The sequence below is a fragment of the Fusarium keratoplasticum genome, chromosome 11, assembly GCF_025433545.1.
Source record: "Fusarium keratoplasticum isolate Fu6.1 chromosome 11, whole genome shotgun sequence".
In the NCBI taxonomy this organism is placed as follows: domain Eukaryota; kingdom Fungi; phylum Ascomycota; class Sordariomycetes; order Hypocreales; family Nectriaceae; genus Fusarium; species Fusarium keratoplasticum.
In genome coordinates this window covers 752,105-774,555 of record NC_070539.1, presented here as the reverse complement: position 1 = coordinate 774,555, position 22,451 = coordinate 752,105, and the positions used below count along the sequence as shown (strand labels likewise).

Sequence of the window (22,451 nt, the reverse complement as noted above, 5' to 3'; positions counted from 1 at the left end):
AGTTCCATGCCCATCCCTCCATCTTTGGTTCTTTACCCCAGTCGGATACCTCCGTTCTTCGAGTCCGGTTCATAGTGGTCAGCCATAGGAGGAGTATTTCCAGAGTCAGCCACCTATGCCCAACAAATGTTGCTGTGGTGCTGGTTCCATTCTTCACGGTCTCGAGGCCGACCTATTCTTTTGATGTATTGTTGCGCAGATAACAGCTAGAGCTATTTTTAGGTGCGCGCACATCAAGACATGATTCCATATGTAGGTTAAGGTGCTCTAGGATGCCGCTCGATGGGATTTGATTCCAAATTTGTTCGATTAGGAGATGATTGTCGGGAGAAAGAGCCGTCTCAGAGCTGATGATTGCGTCCCTGACCCAATCCCGTATCCATATTCGGTTCGCTCTTCGGTCACATGAGGGACAATTTGCTTCTGGTACAACTTCCAAGGGAGCCTGCGGAAGATACGTAGGCCACCATGAAAGATAAATAATCGGCATGCCTGCCCAAGAGACCTGCTTGTGGTTTAAACAGAGATGCTCGCGGATGACCCAAACGGTGTGGACCCAAGGTACTGGGAACAGAGAGCAGCAGCGATTTGATCCGTGATCTCAAGAGCGGACACAATGTCTCTCAAAATTTCTGACGGAAGCTTCTCCAGAGGAGATTGCCGAGCTGAACTATATCGTCGAGTTTGCCAGACAAAGTCGGCAGCCTGATTAACGGGGCTGTACAGTCTGTCAAAGGCATCAAAGGTGTTTCTACAAACGATGAAGAGATCCAGGGTGTCTATCCCAGATTGTTCAGGGCCCCATTTTGGAAATTTGAACTTTTGCTTCAGCAGATGGGCCAGGATGTGCCGCTGTTCGTAGTCATCCTCGTCTGCCGGAGACTCTCCAGACAGTGACGCTTCCAATCCGCTCTGACAACGGTTCTGTGAGTAAGAAGCAAAAGTTATCGATTTGGGATGGCTTACCATATCTTGTAGCTGCCGATGTTGCCTTGAGGAGAGGAGCAGGTGTTGGTGATGGGTATACGACTGAAGGATTCTCTCATCTAATGATTCAGCCGCCAAGTCTCACAAATCGCATGCAAGTAGGCCCTAGAGAGCCCGTCATGGGGTTCCTGTTAATCTTATAATTGTACGCAAGCACTATATCAGGGGATGCCTGTTAGGAAATAGCACATCATGTGTTTCTAGCTACACGAAACCCATAGTCCAATACAAACCCGCTCGCCTCTCTGTCATTTACTCTCTAATGATGACCCTCAGCCCCTGACTGCCTGGGTACTGACCAAAAGTCACATAATCCGAATAGATGGCCACATCCTCCTCCTTTGTCTTGTACAGCTCCATGGTCGGACCGCTCTGCTTATCTTTTGATGCATCATACACGTCGTACTTGCGAAAGATGCCGGCAACAAAAGTCTGCAGCTCTTGATACGCCAGATTGATGCCGATGCACTGTCTGGTTCCCTTTGAAAAGGCAAACTGGTAGGCGGCGAGGCCGGGGTTCTCGAGGTATCGGTCAGGGCGGAATTCCAGTGGGTTGGGGTACAGGTCGGGGTTGCGGTTGACCAGTGGTGCCGTCATTCCAACACCTGTTCCGGCAGGTATAACAAAGGTTTGGCCGTCTGGACGCTGGTAGACGAGATCTTCGTCGGGGGCAACTCGATCTTGTCGGTGAGATGCCCCAGGATACAGACGAATAGCTTCTTGAATCAGGGCGTTGAGAAACGGTAGCCCATTCAGCGTGGAAGGATCGGGGATTTCGTTCACGTCGGGCATGACTCTTTCAAGTTCAACTTTCAGTCGTGCCATGAGACTCGGGTCAGCGAGCAGGTGGTAAGTGATAGCGGCCAAGGTTGAAGCTGTTGTCTCTGACCCCGCAATGACCAAGACCATGGCCTCATCCGCAAGACGGGGTGTTTCCTTCTCGGAACTAGGAATGTCGCTACGGAGAATCTCGTGAAAGATGGTCTTACCCTCTGGCAGCTTATCCGCCTGCTTTATCTGGTCGATCTCTGCATTCAGGTTCTGAATAACAATCAGTATGTGAAACTGCAAGGGGCTGCCCACACTTACGATCATAAATGTTGCAAACACACCAACCCGTGGGAGAAGGGTAGTCATAATCACAGGAGGCAGATTGGCCATCAGGTACGCCAACCAAAACGCATGAGTGCCCAGATGACAGACTCTTTGCGGAGTAAACACGTCAAAGAAGGCTGCGTTACAGTCTTCCATGTCAAGACACATCTCTCCATCTCCGAGAGCATAAGCTTGGATGACGTCTTTGGTGGCAGCTCTGTATGCGCTGTTCAGCTTGGCGGGCTGTCCAGTTTTAGCCCAGCCTTCCATTCGATGCAACAGATTGAACAAGATGCCGTTGATGACCGGAGACAGACGTCTCACATTCTGGCTCGAAAAGAATGGGTTGAGAACGGCGCGACGGCGGCGGTGGAGGTCGTGGTCCTTAGTTGCCAGGATAGAACCGTCGGCTTGCATCGTCCCCAGGATTGTGCTATGTCGTTCCCGTCGGTGTTTGGGCGATTGCGAGTATAGCTTTTCTATAAAGGCTGGGTCGTTGACGTGGATCGTATCCGGGCGGGTTCGCACAATTGGGCCATATTTGCGGTGCATCTCCTCAATGACCCAGATGTATTGACCACCGCTAACGAGGTCATGGTAACCATTATACCACGAAGTAACGGCTATTTGATGTCAGTGTGTCCCAAAGGTGGTGATGTAGGTGATTTGTCTGACCAGCAATCTTGGGACCTGGGAACTTGGCCAACGGGCTGAAATAGAGACGATAGACACAAACCACAACACCGTAGGTCACGGCCGCAGCAGCTGCAAGCACAAGATAGCCCATCTCGGGCCCGACCTATGTCTCGGATCTTGGGCACACAGTCAGTTTTGTGTAGCTTGGTGGGCACACGGAAGTTCAAATGAAAGCCAAGAATTGGAATTTATCAATTCTGACGAAATCAGTCGTTGGGCTTGGATCTCTGGAGATGGCGTCTTAGTGCTGACGGTCAGCGGATCGAGAGAGGTGTTGATTCGTTGGCTGTAGGGCTAACATGGAATGGGCTTGGTCATTATCTTGGTAGTGTTGGCTTCGTATGGTGTACCTGAGCCTCAATCTGCCTATTCTTCAACTCGAGCAAACAAGCATGCAAGCTCGCTCTCATCAAACCAAGTTCGGTTCTTCTTCCAGGCATTCACAACAATGTCTCTTCCATGCCTCGCCACATCCTCAGCTTGAGCCGGACTACCCCCAAAAGTGCCAAAGCTCAAGAGATGGACGCCCACCTGCACAGCAAGCCTCCAAACAAAGTCCGTCGGTCTTGGCCCAAGTCCGTCGGAGTATCCCTGCACCACCCAGAGCGCCGCGTCCGTCTTCTGAGACAGCCACAGGGCGTAAAGCTCCCCTATCATTTCTCCATGGTCAAGGTTCTCTACGCCAAGTTGGCCGTTCTCCCAGTCGACGACGAACAAGGAGATGTTGGTTTGAGAATCAAGAGGCGCGTCAGGAAGGAGAATGCTGCCAAGTTTGTGAGTAGCTGTCCCGGTCTATGCACTGGATGCACTCACTTTTGGGGACAAAAGTCGCCGTGTATGGGTTTATCATCAGACTGAAGCAATGCCTGTAGCTTGACTTGGTAAAATACGTCTCTCGCCTCGGACAAAATCTCGGGGAACTGATCAATTCGCTGCAACAACCAGTCATAATTGATCATGTGCTTAAGTGACTGCATCTGGTCATTGCTTCGAAGCGCAGGAAATGGCTTCGGCGGAGACTGAGCGCCCTCCATAGCCGTCCTTTGGATCATATGTTCGCTGGCGAGGTGGAACTTGGAGATGTACTCTGCCAGCGTCTTGCCGACATTACGGCATGGCAGCTCAAGTTTCTTGAGAGTTGACCACGAGAAATGAGTTTGGATGTACGTCTTGAGATCAACAGTGTTGGGAAGATACTGTTGTATCTGAGTCTTGGTATCATCATCGTAGTAGAAGCACCTCGGCGTTCTGACAGTGCAATTCGCTCCGCCAAGCTGGTTCAGGTGTATTTCTACCGAGTTGAGCTCCTTCAAGCACTCAGCTTCAACACGCTATATACTATTAGCGATATATTGAATCCCAGTTCTATGAACCCACGCATCTATGTGTTGTGATCTCGTTCGTGGGATGTCTTGCCATGTAGGGCTCCCCGTGTTTGACCACAACTTCAGTCGTCCCATCTTCAAGAGGAGTCAAGAGTTTGGCGTGGTAGGTAAAGTTAGCCTGGCCTCCGACCAAAGGTTGGAGCGAAGATGCCGCGTAGCGAGTATTATTCAACCACGTAAACACCTTAAAACGGGTGTCATCGAATGTCTCTTGATGTGAGGCCATGATTAAGGAATGCGTAATTTCCAGTAAAATGAGTTTTCCAAGCTTGCATTCGGCTCCGGTAGGTCTGAGCAGTTTAATAGCCCAGATAATTCTGTTGCCTGGGATGCGTTGGCGTCATCAACCTGTTTTATCTTGGCTGCCTGGCAAAAGGGTCAACTGGACTTGTGCCTATTGTAAAAGTTTGCCCTCTCAATTCAGTTTATTAAGCGGTCACATCTCGATTTAGGGTCCTTCATGCGAAAGAAAACCGCAATTAATACAATGACGCCATCCAGGCAGAGGGAATGTGGTTCCACTGAATGAAGCCATCACCAGTCACTCGGCCCTGAGAACCAGATACTGCAACATTATCCAAGGCAGCCCACAAGCGTAAACTCAATAAAGCACCCTCAAATACTGGTAGTAGATCTACATATTTCTCAATAGTTCAAGGCAACTATCCTTCGGGTCTATTCCTCCTTAAATCTACCGTTTATCTTTAGGGTAGGTAGAGTTAGGACACGGCATCTGCAACCCACCTCGACCGCGTGCTACCTGTTTTGTTTATCCCATTAAGGAAGAGTGGCAATATCCTAAGCTACTACTCGCACTAAGCATGTTCATTTTGTATTGGTGGTGATGCTGGTCCTCATCTTTCTCGTTCAGACCATCACAGACAGAGCCCAACGACTCCCAGTTACCCTCACTTGAATCCCAAATGCGATGTAGATCAGGAGTTATGGCCGGGTGGGTACAGTTCTCCAACTCATGATCAATGATTGCAATCCATCTGCATCTCTCGTAAAGACGGACGCACCGAAGCGTTGTTGCTTTCTATACGCGACCTGCGTCCAAAGTCGTGAGAGTGCAACTCTGACACGTCCCAATACGACGAAATGCAAAGGGTTCCACGGCTTCTGATACATGGCCGGAGTGAATTGGTCTCGAACATGGAGAGGCTGAGCCTGCAGAAGACGGTCGAGCCCTACCCCACTACGAGGTCATAAGCATCTCAGCGCCAAGATCGACGCAAGGGTGTTATGCCGACGGGCCGTCCCAGGGCAGATGGGAGACTGCGGGTATGGAAGTAACATGGCTTTAGATGTAATCGTATCCCGATGAAGCTTACTTCTCGCAGCTAACCATCGAAGTCACGATACTGTCGCGACCTAAAAATAACCGTTGGGCTGAGATGCGTGCCCTTCTAGACTCTGGCGATCCGGGGCATCGTATCCACCCTTGATGTCGGCCCATGTAACCAGCCATCCATCTGCAGGTCGATATGGGGCCACCCAACCAACGGCAGCTCGTGTCCAGAAACAGCCCTGCATCATGATCAGATCCTTGTGAGACGTTGAAGTTACGTGCAACGTTGTTTCTTCATGGGAACGAGTGAGGCTGAGATCATCATGACAACTCGGGACGACATACAGAAGAGCAGGACCCTGTTGATGGTGAGAAATGAGTATAAAGGCATCCGATGCGAACCTTCAATCAACAATTCCTCATCACTCCAACACATCAGCTCAACACACAACAACAGCACTACAACACCCTCACAACAACACACTCTTCACAAACCAACCCCCAATACCAACACCAACAACCTTCAACATGCAGTTCTCCATCATCATCGCCACCATCGCCGCCCTCTCCATGGGTGTCTCTGCCTCTCCTTACAAGCCAGTTCCGGAGCCGGACGACGCCATCTACCTCAAGGGCGCCATCTTCAGTGACCACAAGTGCACGAAGAGCACCAAGCTTGCCGACTGGAAGCTCCAGAAGATCGAGGCCAACCGCTGCGAAAAGTACGAAGAGCACGAGAACATTGGCGACGAATTCTGGACTGTCCGCTCCGTCATCATCGACGAACTGAAGCCCGGCTGCGTCCGTAAGTTTCACTTACCATAATCCTTGATATGTGTGCTAATCTGGTGCAGTCCGTGTTTACGACGATGCCGGCTGCCACTTTGGTGGTAAGAAGATCCAGCCCAAGACCTGTATGGGCGACGACAAGTACTACCGCACTTACTACCTTGCCTGTAACGAACTTGCCTGAGAATTTTGAGATTCACTTTCTGGCCTGATGGACATACAAGGCATGGGATAACTAGATGATTGGTTATAACGCATGAGACACGATCCTTCCTGTCCTAGATAGATAGGCGTACATAATATTATCAAACATTCATTTTTACACTTTGCTTCGAGTCAGATTACCACGCCTAGCCTAGATTTCTGCTACTTAAGTCAGATCATCCACTTAGCTACACAGCCCAGGATGTACGTATTTAGAAACCCCCGGCGGTATGCCTCGTAGGCAGCCCAACACCATGTGCTCCCCACCTAGGCATTCTCAACAGGCTTTCATCACGCATCCGCCCTATGGTCTTTCACTATTCTCGCAACTGAAGGAATCGTGCTGCTTTTACCCCTAACACTAGTAGGCTTTCTCGCACCGGCAGGTGATGTCAAATTTGTATTTGATTGGCTGGAAGAGGCCTCCAGCATGCGCGCGGCTAAATGCCAAGACAAGCTGAATGTCTCCTACTGCAAACAATATCCCGCTCCTCAAACAGGCAAACATTCTACATCTCTAGAAACGAAATAAATCGCAACGGAATCATGTCTAGACACGAAGAATTCATCGACAGAGTAGACCTAGGTGGTCTTGATCTTGAAGGCCTGCCATCGCCACCTGCCATGGAACCCATCGACGAGCAACCAACAGCAGATGGCTCAAATTCCGGCACCGCTTCAAGAAACGAAGAGACAGCAGATTTCCCCAATGATTCCCCCGAGTCGGACAAAGGGCGCACCTCATACTATACAGGAGGAAACTTCTACCTAAAGAGGCGCGAATGCATACTTCTACAAGACAACGACTCCGACTCAGGTGCGGATCAACCGACCATCTTGAGGCCAGAGAGCATATTTCTGGCTATCGACGATGACAAGATCCTGGAGCTTGGTAGATTGCCATCGTTGGTCGATCAGCCCGATGAGATCCGTCAACTGGCCAGCAACATTATCAAGGGAACAATGCCCTTGAGTGAGGAACGGGCTGTTCGTTTGGGTTATCTTAGTGATCAGTGTCTCGACCTTTCTGAGCTACTGAAGAGATGTGACGACGCCCTTGAGAAGGCTTTTGAGGCCGCAGATGCCGCAGTATGGACAGAAGCGGGGGGCTCCTCCGCAGAGGTTGCTGAGGTAGAGGAGAACGCCGTCAATGTCGGCGATCAGGGGACAAGGTCCGATGAAACACCTGCATCATCGCAAGACTCAACTGAGAAATCAAACGAAGCACCCGGCGAGCCGGAACAGGGTTCATACTGCTGCTATGTCGCACTTACCATGGCTGCGCGTGTACTCAAGGCCCCAAGCGCGCAGAAAATGCTCGAGGCTATTCGCGAAGGCGCAGACCTCGACGACCTCATCTTGAACATTGAGTGCTTCAGGCCGCCGACAGAGAGCGAGCCATGGGAGCCCGATATGCCAGACAAGCAAGGATACGGCCACATCTATGCTTTGCTTGGGTGCCTCATGGCCACTGCCTACGCCAGGCAGTGTTACGCCGTTGAAACTATCTACCTCGATAGGGCCATAAGCAACCTAGACGTGGCTATTCTTAAGATACCCGAGAGCCCTTTCAAAGAGTTCCGGGAGTATCTCCAAAGATTCCGCCAAGAAGTCGGCCAGATTCAGGTCCTCTTTCAACGCATCGAGTTGGAGGATGATCCATTGAAGAACGGAGTCTTTTGCGCTATCTGCCTGGACCTCAAACCTATCGTTGGCTTCCACGAGACCGAGTATCCGTCACACAAGATGAACTTTAGCAAGCTGTGTCGGAATGCTTCAGTTCGATGCAGAGTCTGCACGCTGCTGAGGGACGCCACGGCCTCCTTATACCCACTTCTCGACACCTCCTGGGAAGACATTGCAGAGATCAGCTACGAGAACCGCTCTGTTGGGAGGCGCTGGTATGATGGTGAGGTTGACGATGTTGCCGAGTTGATATGGGGATTCGATGGAGCTCTTCAGATTCACCTCCATTGTCATTATATGGGTTGCGAAGAGTCTTCGATCTGCAGCTTTGAGCTTTACCATTTGCCAGGTAATTATACTTTGACCACCGAAACCGAGCAGAGAATGCAGATTCTGACACATTTGAAGAAACTACACGTCCCTGGGACATTATCGGTACTGGCACTCATGTTTGTGCTGAAGCCAACTCGCCCGAAAGTTGGGACGTGGTTCACGGCTGGATTCAACAATGCGTCCATAACCACGACGAGTGTAGGCGTGGAAGCGAAGACCGACCGTTTCCCACACGTATCTTGGATGTCGGTTCCAAAGACATAAACCCCCGCCTTTGCGTACCCAGCTCAGATGAGCGCGGTAAATATGCCGCTCTGAGTCATTGCTGGGGTGATGTGATGCCCCTCAAGACCACCAAGGGCACCATTGACGAGTTTTGTCGAGGAATCGACCTGTCCAAGTTTCCGCAGACGTTCAAAGATGCCATAGTTGCCTGTCAGAAGCTTCAAATCAGGTATCTCTGGATCGACTCCCTCTGCATTGTTCAGGATGACGAGGATGACTGGGCCGTCCAGTCACCCAAGATGAGCGACGTCTACCAGAACGCCTACATCACCATAGCCGCTGCCGCCGCCCGTAACAGTACTGAGGGGTGTTTTCACTCGCGTCCTTTCAGTATTAGGAAATCCTTTGCGGCCGTTGCAGAAGTTCAGAACAAGGTTGAGCAAGTCGAGGTATTTGCACGGCCGTGGCAGTCTGACCGGCACTGGACCACAAACATCGGAGACGGCCCCCAGAATCGAGCTCAGAACCCCCTTGAGACACGGGCATGGACCCTCCAGGAACACATTCTATCCGGGAGAATCCTTCGTTTCACCTCCCACGAGCTGGTCTGGCACTGTCGTGAGGTCCATCTCTGCGAGTGTCGCCCGGGATCCGCCCTTCGTAAGGAGGCCCTCAGACTCATCAACTTGGACAGAATGACAGGCGATAAAGACTCCTCATTCGTACTGCGCTCCAGCGATCCTCGCATTGTCTGGTCCGAAGTTGTCACTCCCTTCACCCGCCGCGCCATCACCCACGAGTCAGATCGACTTCCCGCCATCTCTGGAGTCGCTGCTGCACTCGCTGGCCCCATGGGTATGGAGTACATCGGCGGGATGTGGAAGGGCATGCTAGGTAGTACTGTGTGCTGGCATGTCGATGAACTTGGGACCTCTAGGCGCGAGACATATTACGCACCAACTTGGTCATGGGCTTCCGTCGTGGGGTCTGTGGAGGCTGTCTGGAATGCAAGCACCAACGAACTCCCACAGACTGAAGTGGTTGATGTGCAGTACAGTTTGGCTACCCCGAACCCCTATGGGAGACTATCTTCAGCAAGGTTGACCATTAAGGGCCTCTTGCTAGACGTCTGCATGAAATCACCGGATGATCTGCAAGCGAAGGACAAGAGTCGCAACATCTCCTTCCAAATGCAATTCCTCAACAAGTCAGTCACTGAAACAGATATGAAGCTGGAGATGATTTGTCTTGCTTTCCCGGATATCGTAACGACGTCGGGCGAGGCCCCAGAGTTGCGGTTCGGAGAGCCTGTCCGGCTCCTACTTTTAGCCTGCAAGGTCTATGGGCAAGGATTCGACAGCATGCCAGGACTCCTACTAACGGAGGCTCCCGACGTTCAGAATGACACAGGCGGACTGGTATATCGCAGGGTGGGTATGGGCGAGGTCAAACTTCGGACCAGTGATAGAGATCAAGGCGAGTTCAGGGGGAAGTTCAAGGAAGGCCTTGGCTTGGTACTTGCCAATCACTTGGCTGCTCAGGGCTGCTTATCCACCGTAACAATTGTGTAATAGTTCTTTGATCATTTGTGTTTTTCTTTCTAGTTGGATAGTCATGGCCTAGCGAACAAGACGAATGCGTGACATGACAGCTTCGCAACCGATTAATGCAAATTCCCTGCCTCATAACGATCCCAGACAATCTCGCTCTCCATCAATTCGCCTGCCCCAACTATGAGATAGGCTCCACGTAGATTCTCATCCGAAGAAGCGTTGACAATCAAGACGTAGCAATTCAAGTTGAAAGGACCAAAGGAGTCGCCTCGTTTGGCCTTGCCGATAACAACGCACCGCATGTCTTGGGCTTGCCATTTGGGACTGAGAGTGTCAAAGGTTATCCTCTTAAGTAACCCAAGGTTGTCTTTGTTCGAGTCGAGCTCTCTGACTCTTGAAAGCCCTAGGATAGGTGGCCTATTCGTACCGTTTGTCTCCCAGTGCCATTTGCCGAGAGCGCCACTTCCTGAGTCGAAGGAAGATGAATACTCCTTGGTCCAGTCGACCTTGTCGAATTCGGCCTGAACATAGGAGATGACCCCATTGTACGCCATCCACGACCACGTCGGCAGGTTCCGCGCAGGGGGGAGCTTGATGGGTTTCATAGAGCTGGTATAGCCATCTCTTTTCCAGAGCAGGGTTCGCTCCAAGAATGACTGGAACATCCCGTAGCCTCCACGCCTGTTAAAGGCAAATGTCAGTCTTTCTTCCAGGCCCGAAATGGAAATGGGATGATTTGGGAAGTGCGAAAAGTCTGGTTTCGAGTATTGATGGTACAGTGTTTGTATCAGCACAACTCTACCATCTTTGTATCGAGAAAGGACAGAAGTCGGGAAGTCCAAGTCCCCAAGCAGCGATGATCTTCCACTAGGCGTCGTATCAGTCTCTGGGCTACCATCAAGGTGAAAGCGGCTACCTTGTCATCCCTGATTTTAGCTTGACCGAGTTTGAGAGCTTCTGGTCCAAGTCGCACACCATCCCGAGAAGTATCCCCGGATACTCGGATACCTACAAACTTCCCGATCTTGACTTCGATGGTAAGATAACCCAGAAATACGACATATGGTCTCTAGGATGCGTGTTCTTGGAACTCGCCTCGTGGCTCCTCCTCGACCGCGATGCGCCGACCACCTTCAGGGATATCCAATGCCCCATCTGCGACAAATACGCTCCGAGATAGGAATCACGATTTGGAGAGATAGAAGATGAGATCACTGCTTGATCCATGAAGCCCAGGAAGACACACGAGCTAGCAAGCCAGCGTGTAGAGTGAGGGACGTAATAATATCACCACCATGTTCTTTTTTTTCTTTACCAAAATTATGTCAAAAAGTTGTATGAAACGGAATAGCTGTTGTCTGTTGGACAATTAGATTACTATACGCGTCTTCGGCTCAACTCGCACGCTTCACTATTAGATAGGTAGCCAATGAGACTGAAGCGCATTCGCACCATGTTACGTGCAGCACGGAGATGCAACAGTAACATGACGGGAATGTTGGTTGATACTGTGGCCTTTCTTCCATGTCTAGGGTGGCACATTGGACAGAGGGGAGGGTCCGCAGTCTTGGCCGAGATGGATGGATGCACGACCAGAGACAAAGCGCGGGGTTGCGTAATGACAGAATTGCTCATCGTCATTGGATGCAAGACCTGGTTAGAATTGACGCTGTGCGACCTATCTTGCCGGTAACCGAAGAGTTTAAAACTGTTTTCGGCTATTCCGGTTAACCGGCAGAGACATTACAAAGACCGTCAGCTCCAATCTCGAATGTCTTGGCTCCTGGGCGTGGAATGACTGACAAACTGGCACACATGTCAGATGTTGCTGATGAGCGGTTCCATCTGGGGGAGGCCAAGGCCCAATGCCGCTCTTGGCAGTGCCGAGGCCAATCAGCTCCGCCTCCTTTTTCCAGAAGAGAAGAACCTGGGAGAGAGTTCGCGGTCCAGCCCTGGCCTTTCTTGACCCAGAATTATGCGGACCACAGGGGGGCGGGCCATCCATCTCATCTCCAGGGCTCGTGGGTGATGGTGGTTGGTCGGGGTACGTTTGATGGACAGATATGGTATACGGTGCGAGGCTCGCTTGCAAGCGATTAGGCAGCTGAAAAACAGAGCTGAATTGAACGAGAGCTTCCATCATCTTCGACTCCTTGTGTTGGTTGGACCTTGGGGACCTGGTGTTGTTGGTGGACTACAGCAGACTGCCGAAATGAGACAGAGATGCACACTGTGTCCTCATCGACAATCAGACCATGTCATACAGTGCTGATACACAGTACGAATGAACCCTGTTCCACTCGGTCGGGGCCTTTCGAACGCATGGAGCCTAGCGCATCAACAGGGGCGAGTAGCATTGGCAAATGCTTGATTACAGTGGGTGACGTGCTAAAAAAAAATGGAAAGGAAAAAGCTTGACCAAGGAAGGTAGTCCCCGACACCAACACCGACACCGACGCTATAAGACTTGTCGCCCCCTTGGAGTCTGGTCTCAGATGAAAAGCCCCCTTCCCACCCGCTGCCGAGACATCACCACCATCTGTTGTTGTCCAACCTCGATGTGAGGGCGCAATCGCTCACTATGCGCTTCCCTCACCCGAAGCGCGTAGTCCTCTACGCGGCAATCGCTACTTTCGTCGTCCTGATCCTCGGCACCCTCCACCTCGAATCCGACTACCTCTTCCCCTCGGGGCCCAAAGGCTACGATGCCATCCGCAGCCGCACAAACGACTACCGTCTCCTGACGAGTACACGAAACAACCTCGGCTTCTACAACACCATCAATGTCAAGTCGACAGGCCACAAGATTATGAACCCGACCCTGCTCGAGCTGCCCAAGGGGAGCAAGCACGACTTCCTCGTCATCGCCCGCGCGCCCCACGTTGATAAGGAGATCAAGGGGAAAAAATACAGACTGGCGCGACAGGTCGCTACCTTTGTCAGCCTGACCTACGATAACTTTGGTCGGCCCGAGCTGACGGCGAACGACGACTGGTCCAAGATGCTTGTCGAGGACTTTGCTGGTCCTGAGCACCACTGCAAGAGGGAACCCAGCATGGACAAGTACATCGGTCCTGAGGACATGAAGCTGTTCTGGACCAAGCATGGTGCTCCCATGCTCATCTTCACGCACCAGGTCGACGACCCCATCCTTTGCGAGGGCATGTACATCATCGACGCCCGTGCTGCCGTCCCCGAGCTCGTCAGACAGATGGGTAAGCACGCAAAGAAGCTGCCGCCCATCAAGTTCACCGAACCGGTCCTACTTCGTCGGCAACCCCCCGAGGGCCAAGAATCGGATCCCCGATACCAGCGCGAAAAGAACTGGGCACCCATCTACTCTCCCTTCAGCAAGGATGAGGACGAGATGATGTTCATGGTGGAACCCAGCCAGCTTTTCCGCTTCAACGAGACCAACCAACCCGTCCAAGACGTCGAGGCCGAGCGCGATTCCGCTGTCCAGGAACCCTTCCCTCCGGGCAACGAGAAGAAGACATGGCACAGCATGGAGAACACGTGCATCCACGATGTGATGCTCAGCGACCGACGGGTTCATCAATCGACACCGATGCTCAGCCTCACGCTGTGCAAGCGAGGCGAGTGCGAACCGCACGAACACAATACAGTCATGATTGGCATGGTGCAGATGCGCTACGACCCGCCCGAGTTTACGAATACGTGGTATGATCACCGTATCATTGTCTACTCGGCGGTGGCGCCCTACACAATGCTGAGCGTGAGCAAGAAGCTCACATACCACGGCGAGACTAATAGCAAGTACATTTGGACGGGCAGCATGGTGTACCACGGGAACCAGCCCGAGCAGAGGAGTCACGGATTTTTGGACGACGAGGTCTGGCTGAGCTTTGGCATCGGCGACTCGGCACCCGGGTGGCTAGACGTGCCAGCAAAGGAGTTGGTGTCGGATCATTATTTTTGCCAGGGGGCAACGGATGCATATCGGGAGTGTATTAGACAATATCTTTGACGAATTTTTAAAGTAAAATAATAGATTGGTTTTTGCGCAAGCTGCCAATGGCGCTGATTAGCTCGCACGCAATAATTAATTCTTTACGAGAATGTGGCCTCTGTCCCCCTGAAGCCCCTGTTCTGTGAATCTGCCCATGGTGATAAACCCCGCGGCTGAGGAAACCGACGAGGCGCAATTGACTCGTAGACGAATCTGGCAAATTAAGGAGTCACCATCCGAAAGGATCTCTCCCCTCTCCTTGGCTCCCTCGTAAAGCAAGCAAGCAGGCGAGCAGACCCGGCGGGGCTGTGCTATGCCAAGCTTTGAGGCTTGGCAGGGGCACATCCATCATCAGCCAAGGATCGACCGCGTCGCACTCGCACCAGGCACTGTGTCAAAGACAGACGCGCTAGAATGAGACGTCTTGATTGGCTGCGATAACGTTCTTCGTCAATCCACCAGTCTCGGCTGCACTTCTCCCCACGTGTTGGCCTGTGATTTGCGTTGCCAAGTCGAAAATCGACTCAGGCAATCATCGGCTATGAGACAAGCAGACATGGTCGCAAGCGATGGATCAATGGAGACGAAAATCCTCCGACGGGATCAATGGATCTGCTTAAGCCTCAGGTTTAACGATGCAAGTCTTCCAGGGTTCAGCAACACAGGGCTGAATAAACCCACACTGTCATGTATGCCCAGCCTGCTGTGCGACCAACAAACCAGCAAACGATGCACCCGTGCTCAAGACATGTCAGCTCAATTGCCGGCATCAAACAGATCTTGGCAGATGGGATTGGAGTTGTTGGTCCCTTTGTTGGCGGGTGAGACGCCGCATTGGGAAGGGAAACGCGGGGAATGTGACCGTTGGTTTTGTCGTAGACGAGCGAATCAGCCGTAGATGGAGAGATGGTCTTGTGTATTTATTGCTGGCTTTTAAATTTTATTCTGTCAAGAAGAGCTTGTTTTAATAGTTTGGATCGCGGTCTTTTGCACACTGTTGGCTCCAAACACACTCCGTTGCAGTAACGCCATCAGCTCCGAGTGCATGTGACAGTGATGGTGATGGTGCATAATGAGTTGGCCACCTTGAGTTCTACTTTGCTGGGTATTCAAAACTCTTCTATAAATATCAAGTGGTACAAAGATTACTCAGACGCATGTTCTATCCACCTGGTCTGTCGCATTGCAGTGTGCTCCTAGGCTAGTTGGTTGGCTAGACGCATATTTGTGCGCTTTGTACCAAGCGTCTCATTGGTACGGGCTGACGGGAACTAACTTCAACCCGACGCCCTAGGCTCAAAACATGGGCAAGTTTATATTGACGATATTCCAACTATTAGATCGAGAGTTTGCCAATTCTAGGAACCCAACCTTTTTTACTGAGCCACCAAGTAGATTTCCATGCATGCTTGGCACTCAATCTCCGTGTGACCCTCTAAACTCAGAAAGATATGCTGAGATTGCAACATGAACCCTCCATTCGTTCTACTAATGTCATCCCAGGATATACTCCCCTCCAGCTCCCAGGGACCACCAGCTTCCCCAGATACTTCCCTATCACGATGATCTACGCATGCATGTTGCATCAGCTCACATCTGAAAGCGGGGAGCTACAGGGTATTCTCTCAAAACTCATGATTCTCCGCATCCCGCGCGAGAAGAGGAAACAACACCAGCCCGTGATTGGGGGGGCCTTCTGCCGCTTCATGCATTGTGGCACTCGTTGGTCGTCAACAATGCAGTCCTGATTGGCTTGCTCTCAGGTTCCCGCTGGGGCTCAGCATACTTAACCCTCGCAGATCCCGTCTTCACAAGTCGCGCTTGCGTCGTCCGTCTCTTTTCAAGCTTGGCGATAAGAAAGCTGACAATGTGCGGACCAGAAGAAGAGAATACGACCAGCCCGGGGCCAGCTGTGGTCCCTGATGACGAGGTTTGAGCGCTCTGTGATTGCGAGATGGCACTGGCTGATCTGTGCAGGTTGATACTGACGGAGATTCATCATATGAGACGGTAAGGCTTTGTGCAATGCACAAAAAAGGAGGCACAAAGCTGATTTTCAACCCCGCTCGTTACAGGACGCAGCATCGTCGACACAGAGTCTTTCGGCCTCCATTCTCGACTACCGCCGTGAGAATGGCAGAACCTACCACCGATATAAGGACGGAAGTGAGTTCTTTGCTGAGTCTGGTGAAAACATCGTACTGACGGTGCTTTAGAGTATGCCATGCCCAATGACGACATCGAGAATGAACGACTAGGTAAATCGTTTCTGAACCTTTGGAGGTGATGATTGCTCAGTGTTGTAGATCTGCAGCACCACTTGTTCCTTTACACGCTGGAGAACAAGCTTGGCCTGGCTCCACCAAACGACGCCGACGCCAAAGTCAAGCGCGTGCTGGACTTGGGCACTGGTACCGGCATCTGGGCCCTGGACTATGCCGATGAGCATCCTGAGGCAGAGGTAGTGTAACTAGCATCTAGCGAAGCTTGCGCTGACAGACATCTAGGTCATTGGAATCGACCTGTCGCCTACACAGCCAGAATTGTAAGGCTCCTTGTTCTTCTGGATGATCAAGCTGACAACTTGAAGTGTACCCCCAAATGTTCAGTTCATCGTGGACGATATTGACGAGGAATGGAGCTACTCCAAGCCCTTTGACTATATTCACAGCAGAATGATGAATATCAGTGTCGGCAACTGGAAAGATTATCTGCGCCAGATATATGAGTAAGCGATGATATTTCCTGTATTACTCTGTCTCGAGACTAATTCGACCAGCAACCTTGAGCCTGGAGGTTTTGTCGAGATTCAAGAAGTCGACATCGCCATGAAGTCTGACGACGATACTCTCACCCCCAAGAACCAGCTCGCCATCTGGAACAAGCTCCTCAACTCCGCATCCGAGAAGATGGGCCGAGCCATGGTCACCCACAAGCACATCAAGGACCTCATGATTGAAGTTGGCTTCACCGACATTGTCGACACGTATTTCAAGTGGCCGTCCAACCCATGGCCCAAGGATAAGAAGCATAAGCTTCTGGGTCAATGGAATAATATCAACACGGGATATGCACTTGAAGGTGCCGCTATGGCGCCGCTGACGAGGATTCATGGGTGGAGCCGAGAGGAGGTTACTGTCCTCGTGGCCGGTGCGAGGGCGGAGCTGAACAATCCCGCTATTCATGCTTATTGGCCTATGTAAGGTTTCTTCTCCTGGTTTGAATTTTTTGCTAACTGTGATAGTGTTTCCATCTATGCGCAGAGACCGAGTGAGACGAGTGAATGAGGGGTTGGTTGGTGATGAGTATATGATAGAACATGGACATATCATAGACAATTGACATATATGTGTGTTGATATCGTTTGGAATTTTCGGCCCGGAGCGTATACACCCGGAATTGCTTTGTCGCACCGGCATGTCAGGTTTATTCAATACCATCATGGACATGTCAACAGAAAGCCATTCATCTTGAGAACCGAGCGTTATATAACTACTGAAGGCACTAGTCAATATCCAAATGCTGTCACTTTTCCCAGGCATTATGTAGACTTCGGGGCAGCAATACGCAAACTCAAGCCGTGTTGTAGTACATCTCGATCTGTTTGATCTTGAAAACTGCCTCCTGGACAGGAGGACCAACGCTCCAGCCCTTATCGCCGCTGGACCAGTTGTTGAAGATCCAAGCACCAGGCTCAGTGGGCACGTCCTGGGTAGTCTGCCAAATCCTTCTACCGTCGATGTAGAACTGAACCAATCCGGCCGTCCAGTCAACGCGGTATTCGTGCTCAGTCGAGGTAGGGTTCTTGGGAGGAGTGACGGCCTTGTAGGTGCTCTTGCCATCTCCGTTTTCGTCCTGGTTGGTGAACCAGACATGGCGGGTGCCGGCGTTGGACTGCGACTCGGGATCGGAGAGCCACTCGATGTCTATCTCTTGAGTGTCGCTCTGGTAGAAGAACATGCCTGGGGCTATGTCAGTAATGTTACCCTACTGATGGAAGAGCACAGACTTACCATTGCAAACACCAGCAGGTTCGCTAAAAATGGCAGTAGTTCGCACGCTGGCGTACTTGATGTTCTGGACGTCGGTGATGACCTCGGCGCACTTGTACGGCATTTTGGTCTGGCCACCAGGAACATGGAGCTCAAGGTAGTTGTTACGGACCTTGAGGTTGGCAGGGAGGAAGCTGTGGCTGTCCCCAGCCGGGTAGTTGCTCGCGGTGAGCCCCTTGGGGAGCTTGTTGCCGGGGAAAGTAAAGACCTTCTTGTTGGTGAACTGGGCCCTGCGGCTGACGACATATTTGCCATTCTTGAAAGGAGGCTCCGGTGAACGGTTCTGGAGACTGCCCTGGGGCGAGGCCACAGTCAAGCCCAAGGCTAAGAAGGCGACTGACAAGTACGAAGTGAAATGCATGGTGGATATCTTTGAAGGGTGCTTGTCCAAGAACCATCCACAAGACACACTTACCTGTATAAATATTCGCTCACTATAACCATGCTCAGTGCGATTGAGTTTCAAAACTGGAGTGGGCCGACATCCAGAATTGTGACAGGAATGTCATGGTCAGGGGAAACACGGTGGCGCGCCAGTCCAGATGCAGGCGTCAATGCATTCCACGGCATCTCCAGCCCGCAGACTTGGTAAGGTTATTGTTTGCACATGCCAGACAAAGCATTACAAATAGTTGTTCCTAGGCTTGGATGCGGGCCGAGCCATTTCGGCTCAGGCACATCGATCGTGGCTGGAAGTGGGAGCACGATTTGTGGAGAGGTTGATCTAGCTGAGATCTTGGGATGAAGCGATGGGCTGTCAACTCCAAACAACTTACTTATTCAGTCACAATAGATCAATTGAAAAATGAAGATTAATAGGGCTGCCCGGAATTGATCCTTAGTCGCAAGGGAATAGGCGCTAGTGTCGACAAGACCACTGCCCCTGGTCTTATGTGAATCATCACCACGTCGTTGTGAGTCTTTTACCTTTCCACTCCTGCACGATTTTATCAATAAGGACATCTGCTACTGACACCGGCCCGAATTTGAGGAGTGAGGTGGATATTTGCTCTGCATTGATAAGACAAAAGGTGGCAAAGTGCATGATGGCTGTTGTCATGACATGGCCCAAGGTTGTGGTGTTTTGCGGGATTGGACCTTGACGCCGTCATTGCACTTATCTTCCATGTGTTCGAGATTGTCATTTAGAATGACAAAGGGGGGTTAGAGTGATCATTGACAACAAAAGATTCGCAATGAGTGAGAGTGTGCGGATAAGAGCGAACCGGGTGGCCAGAATGCCTCACGAGCGGAATAAGCGAAGCTGCAAGGCGGTGGACTATATATGCATCTAATTTAAAGGGTAGAAAGAATATTCCAGTTCCCGCGATTTGGTTCATTGGCCAAATACAGCTGTGCCGAGGTTATGTCGCCGTTCTGTCTTTGCCGTTCATTTCGCTCCTTGTTCTCTTGGGTACTTTGGTCGTCTCTTGACGAAAATAATTAGTGCGAAAAATGTCGGGATTCTGCTAGGACAAAGAGGTCCCTTATTATCTTTGGCATACCTATATTCTCCAATCGTCGACTACATGTCCCTTGTCGGGTGCATTTTGGCTGGCTCCTCTGTCGAAGGTGACATAGCTCTTCCACCTCAGTCAGTACAAGGGCTTTACTAGCAACAGGGCAAAGTATACTCCTTAATTCCTTTTCAAAGAAGAGCTATCGTTATGTTACGTATTTGTTCCCTTCATGTCATGGAAACAAACTTCCATGCTACACCATTTCATGTGCACTCTCAACGCGTGCAATTAGAACATCTCCGAACTAACACCTCGCATTCAACATTTGTAAGAATAAATTGCAATTTTGCTTCTTTCTATCCTTGGCTACCACACAAGTAAGCGTCTGGCAAATGGAGGCTTAGACACTAGATGCCTTGGCTTAGCTAAGTCGCGATGCGCCAACCTTCTTTCAGCTGAGTGAGGATAAGGACACGCTGCAGAAAGTTTCGCTCAGCAAATCTCACTCAACTCTTTGAACACTCGACCTTTCAATGAAGATGGCTTCAGGCAAAAGTGTCCAGCCTCACACATGTGAGCACTGCAATCACATCCTCCTCGATAAACCCGTCAAGAAGGAAGCCTACGGTCAATACGACGTGACACTTCCACACACTCGAGGCGAGGTGTATCAAGCTGTGCAAGCAGGCTGTCCGCTATTCTCTCGTTATCCAAAGTTTCCATTCCTTGACCTTTCAACGGCACAGTCACTTGATCCAAATTCATGACAGCCACGGTTTGATCAACCTCAGTTCCTACGATTCGAGGGTTGGCAGCGCAGATCTGCGTTGATGCTCGCCAAAAGCATGTTGAACCCTTACGACCGACCATTTGAGATATCTTATAATACGGAGAGTGGCTTTAGTCTGCGATGTTTGAGTTGGGTGAGCGAGGTTGATACTATGAGGATTGTGGCCCCGCCAGGTATGCCTTGCTTCTGACAGCATGCAGCTGAACATATGGACTGACTTGCCTTCAGAGGATCCGGCGGCTGAAGACATTGTATTCAGGCCCATCAAAGAACGCGTTGACACGGAAGAGACCTTCGAGTTTCTGAGGTCCCATATCAAGGAATGTTACGAAACGCATTATCACCAAGGAACCTGCCCTCCACCAACAGGCGACTTTGCGCCTCGACGGGTAATCCGCATCGATGGATCGACAAATCCACCAAGCCTTCGACTTTATGCTCCAGAGGCTGGTGAAGACATTCGGTGGTGCGCTCTCAGCTACTGTTGGGGTGGACAGAACCAGAGCGTCATGACCACCATTGCCACAATTCAAGAAAGATACGATGGTATCGAGTTTAGAAGCCTTCCAAAGACGCTGCAGGATTCCATCGCTACAACGCATCGTCTCGGGATCCAGTACATTTGGATAGACAGCCTTTGCATTGTGCAAGACGACAGCAACGAGAAGGCCCAAGACATTGCCCAGATGGGCGAAGTCTACAATCAAGCATACATCACACTATCAGCGTCAAGCGCCGCGACCGTTACAGAAGGGTTTCTTCAAACTCGTTCCATACCTCAGCCTTTGGACCCAATCGCTCTTCGATACGTCAATGAATCTGGGGCTGAGGGGACCATCATTGCGACTTCAGAGCCAATCCCTGAAGGTATGCCTGATCCGATCAATTCAAGGGCATGGACCTTTCAGGAGCGTGTCTTATCACCAAGACTTGTGGAATTTTCCTCCACCCAAGTCCGTTGGAGATGTAACTCGGTTGAGAGATGCGACTCTGGGTGTCCGCCTAGAACGACCTGGAAGGTACACTTTAAGACTAGCTGGATCGTTGACGGCACAAGTAACTCTTCGGGCACTTTAATGGACATTCAGAAACAATGGAACCATCTTGTCACAGCTTACTCGCAACGAAATTTGACATATCCCGCGGACAAGCTTATCGCTTTCTCAGCCATCCCCAAGACCCTTGGGAGACCTGGGAGATACCTAGCCGGACTCTGGGAAACAGATTTGCCATGCAATCTCCTGTGGAAAGTCACTCATCTTTGGTTCCCATCGTCTGGAACCGTCGACAAGCGAAAAGCCAAAATCGAAACCTATCGTGCACCTTCATGGTCATGGGCCTCGGTTGATGGAGAGGTTGAATGCAAGCTTGGTGTCGAGTCATCAATACCTGAACCTGCTTGCGAAGTTCTGGATGTGCAAGTCGACTTGGCCAACGACGATGCATCGTTTGGTGCCGTGGTTTCTGGATATATCATCATCAGGGGCAATACGAGACACGCTGTGTTCTATCCTTTAACGAGTGAGCTGTTCTTCTACCAACCTAGAACGGAAGAGGGAGATAAAGAACGCCAGACAGCCAGATATGAAGGGTTTACCGATTGCAAACCAGATGAGGATACGGCAGCTGCCGAGAATCCATCAGTCAATGTGTGTTGTCTGCATATACGGAACTTTGGAGGTCGCGGAGAGGGCCTGCTTCTCATCGAGGATGTTGAGGGCAATTTGTTTCGGCGTATCGGACACTTTTACTGGAATTTGGAAGACTTGGGGGATTCATTTGAGCATGCGGAAAAGGCACAAGTCAAGATCGGGTAATAGATATTTCCTTCGTCATGAGATCGGGGTTTTCTGGAACAAATTCCTTCAATAGCCCGTTAAGGCAGAAAGTATCCCAGTGCATCAAATCAAGACCGGAACACGGCAGGTCTGTTCA

At 50.9% G+C, this 22,451-nt stretch overlaps 10 protein-coding genes across 10 annotated transcripts; 5 read left to right on the top strand and 5 right to left on the bottom strand.

Annotated features, from left to right (window-relative positions):
- Nucleotides 1-516: 516 nt before the first annotated feature.
- Nucleotides 517-969, bottom strand: NCS57_01305500 (F-box domain-containing protein; the record flags this gene model as incomplete). Its single annotated transcript, XM_053062705.1, has 2 exons — nt 517-912; nt 967-969. 2 exons carry the CDS (start codon nt 967-969, stop codon nt 517-519), a joined length of 399 nt encoding a protein of 132 aa, XP_052907600.1.
- A 270-nt stretch (nt 970-1,239) lies between these two features.
- Nucleotides 1,240-2,869, bottom strand: NCS57_01305400 (uncharacterized protein; the record flags this gene model as incomplete). Its single annotated transcript, XM_053062704.1, has 3 exons — nt 1,240-2,028; nt 2,077-2,705; nt 2,758-2,869. The coding sequence occupies 3 exons, from the start codon at nt 2,867-2,869 to the stop codon at nt 1,240-1,242; spliced, it is 1,530 nt and encodes a 509-aa protein (XP_052907599.1).
- A 275-nt stretch (nt 2,870-3,144) lies between these two features.
- On the bottom strand, nt 3,145-4,389 carry NCS57_01305300 (APH domain-containing protein; the record flags this gene model as incomplete). The annotated part of the gene is made up of 3 exons (XM_053062703.1): nt 3,145-3,541; nt 3,592-4,109; nt 4,156-4,389. 3 exons carry the CDS (start codon nt 4,387-4,389, stop codon nt 3,145-3,147), a joined length of 1,149 nt encoding a protein of 382 aa, XP_052907598.1.
- A 1,593-nt stretch (nt 4,390-5,982) lies between these two features.
- On the top strand, nt 5,983-6,427 carry NCS57_01305200 (uncharacterized protein; the record flags this gene model as incomplete). Its single annotated transcript, XM_053062702.1, has 2 exons — nt 5,983-6,259; nt 6,309-6,427. 2 exons carry the CDS (start codon nt 5,983-5,985, stop codon nt 6,425-6,427), a joined length of 396 nt encoding a protein of 131 aa, XP_052907597.1.
- Nucleotides 6,428-6,993: 566 nt separating this feature from the next.
- NCS57_01305100 (HET domain-containing protein) lies at nt 6,994-10,262 on the top strand (the record flags this gene model as incomplete). The annotated part of the gene is made up of 2 exons (XM_053062701.1): nt 6,994-8,482; nt 8,542-10,262. 2 exons carry the CDS (start codon nt 6,994-6,996, stop codon nt 10,260-10,262), a joined length of 3,210 nt encoding a protein of 1,069 aa, XP_052907596.1.
- A 92-nt stretch (nt 10,263-10,354) lies between these two features.
- On the bottom strand, nt 10,355-10,909 carry NCS57_01305000 (HET domain-containing protein; the record flags this gene model as incomplete). Its single annotated transcript, XM_053062700.1, has 1 exon — nt 10,355-10,909. One exon carries the CDS (start codon nt 10,907-10,909, stop codon nt 10,355-10,357), a length of 555 nt encoding a protein of 184 aa, XP_052907595.1.
- Nucleotides 10,910-12,825: 1,916 nt separating this feature from the next.
- Nucleotides 12,826-14,232, top strand: NCS57_01304900 (uncharacterized protein; the record flags this gene model as incomplete). The annotated part of the gene is made up of 1 exon (XM_053062699.1): nt 12,826-14,232. The coding sequence occupies one exon, from the start codon at nt 12,826-12,828 to the stop codon at nt 14,230-14,232; it is 1,407 nt and encodes a 468-aa protein (XP_052907594.1).
- A 1,816-nt stretch (nt 14,233-16,048) lies between these two features.
- On the top strand, nt 16,049-17,501 carry NCS57_01304800 (uncharacterized protein; the record flags this gene model as incomplete). Its single annotated transcript, XM_053062698.1, has 9 exons — nt 16,049-16,144; nt 16,192-16,224; nt 16,290-16,380; nt 16,431-16,472; nt 16,521-16,675; nt 16,722-16,759; nt 16,805-16,942; nt 16,994-17,413; nt 17,459-17,501. Exons 1-9 carry the CDS (start codon nt 16,082-16,084, stop codon nt 17,499-17,501), a joined length of 1,023 nt encoding a protein of 340 aa, XP_052907593.1. The 5' UTR covers nt 16,049-16,081.
- Nucleotides 17,502-17,787: 286 nt separating this feature from the next.
- On the bottom strand, nt 17,788-18,627 carry NCS57_01304700 (GH16 domain-containing protein; the record flags this gene model as incomplete). Its single annotated transcript, XM_053062697.1, has 2 exons — nt 17,788-18,176; nt 18,228-18,627. 2 exons carry the CDS (start codon nt 18,625-18,627, stop codon nt 17,788-17,790), a joined length of 789 nt encoding a protein of 262 aa, XP_052907592.1.
- A 1,944-nt stretch (nt 18,628-20,571) lies between these two features.
- NCS57_01304600 (HET domain-containing protein) lies at nt 20,572-22,333 on the top strand (the record flags this gene model as incomplete). Its single annotated transcript, XM_053062696.1, has 2 exons — nt 20,572-20,689; nt 20,745-22,333. 2 exons carry the CDS (start codon nt 20,572-20,574, stop codon nt 22,331-22,333), a joined length of 1,707 nt encoding a protein of 568 aa, XP_052907591.1.
- Between the last annotated feature and the right edge of the window lie 118 nt (nt 22,334-22,451).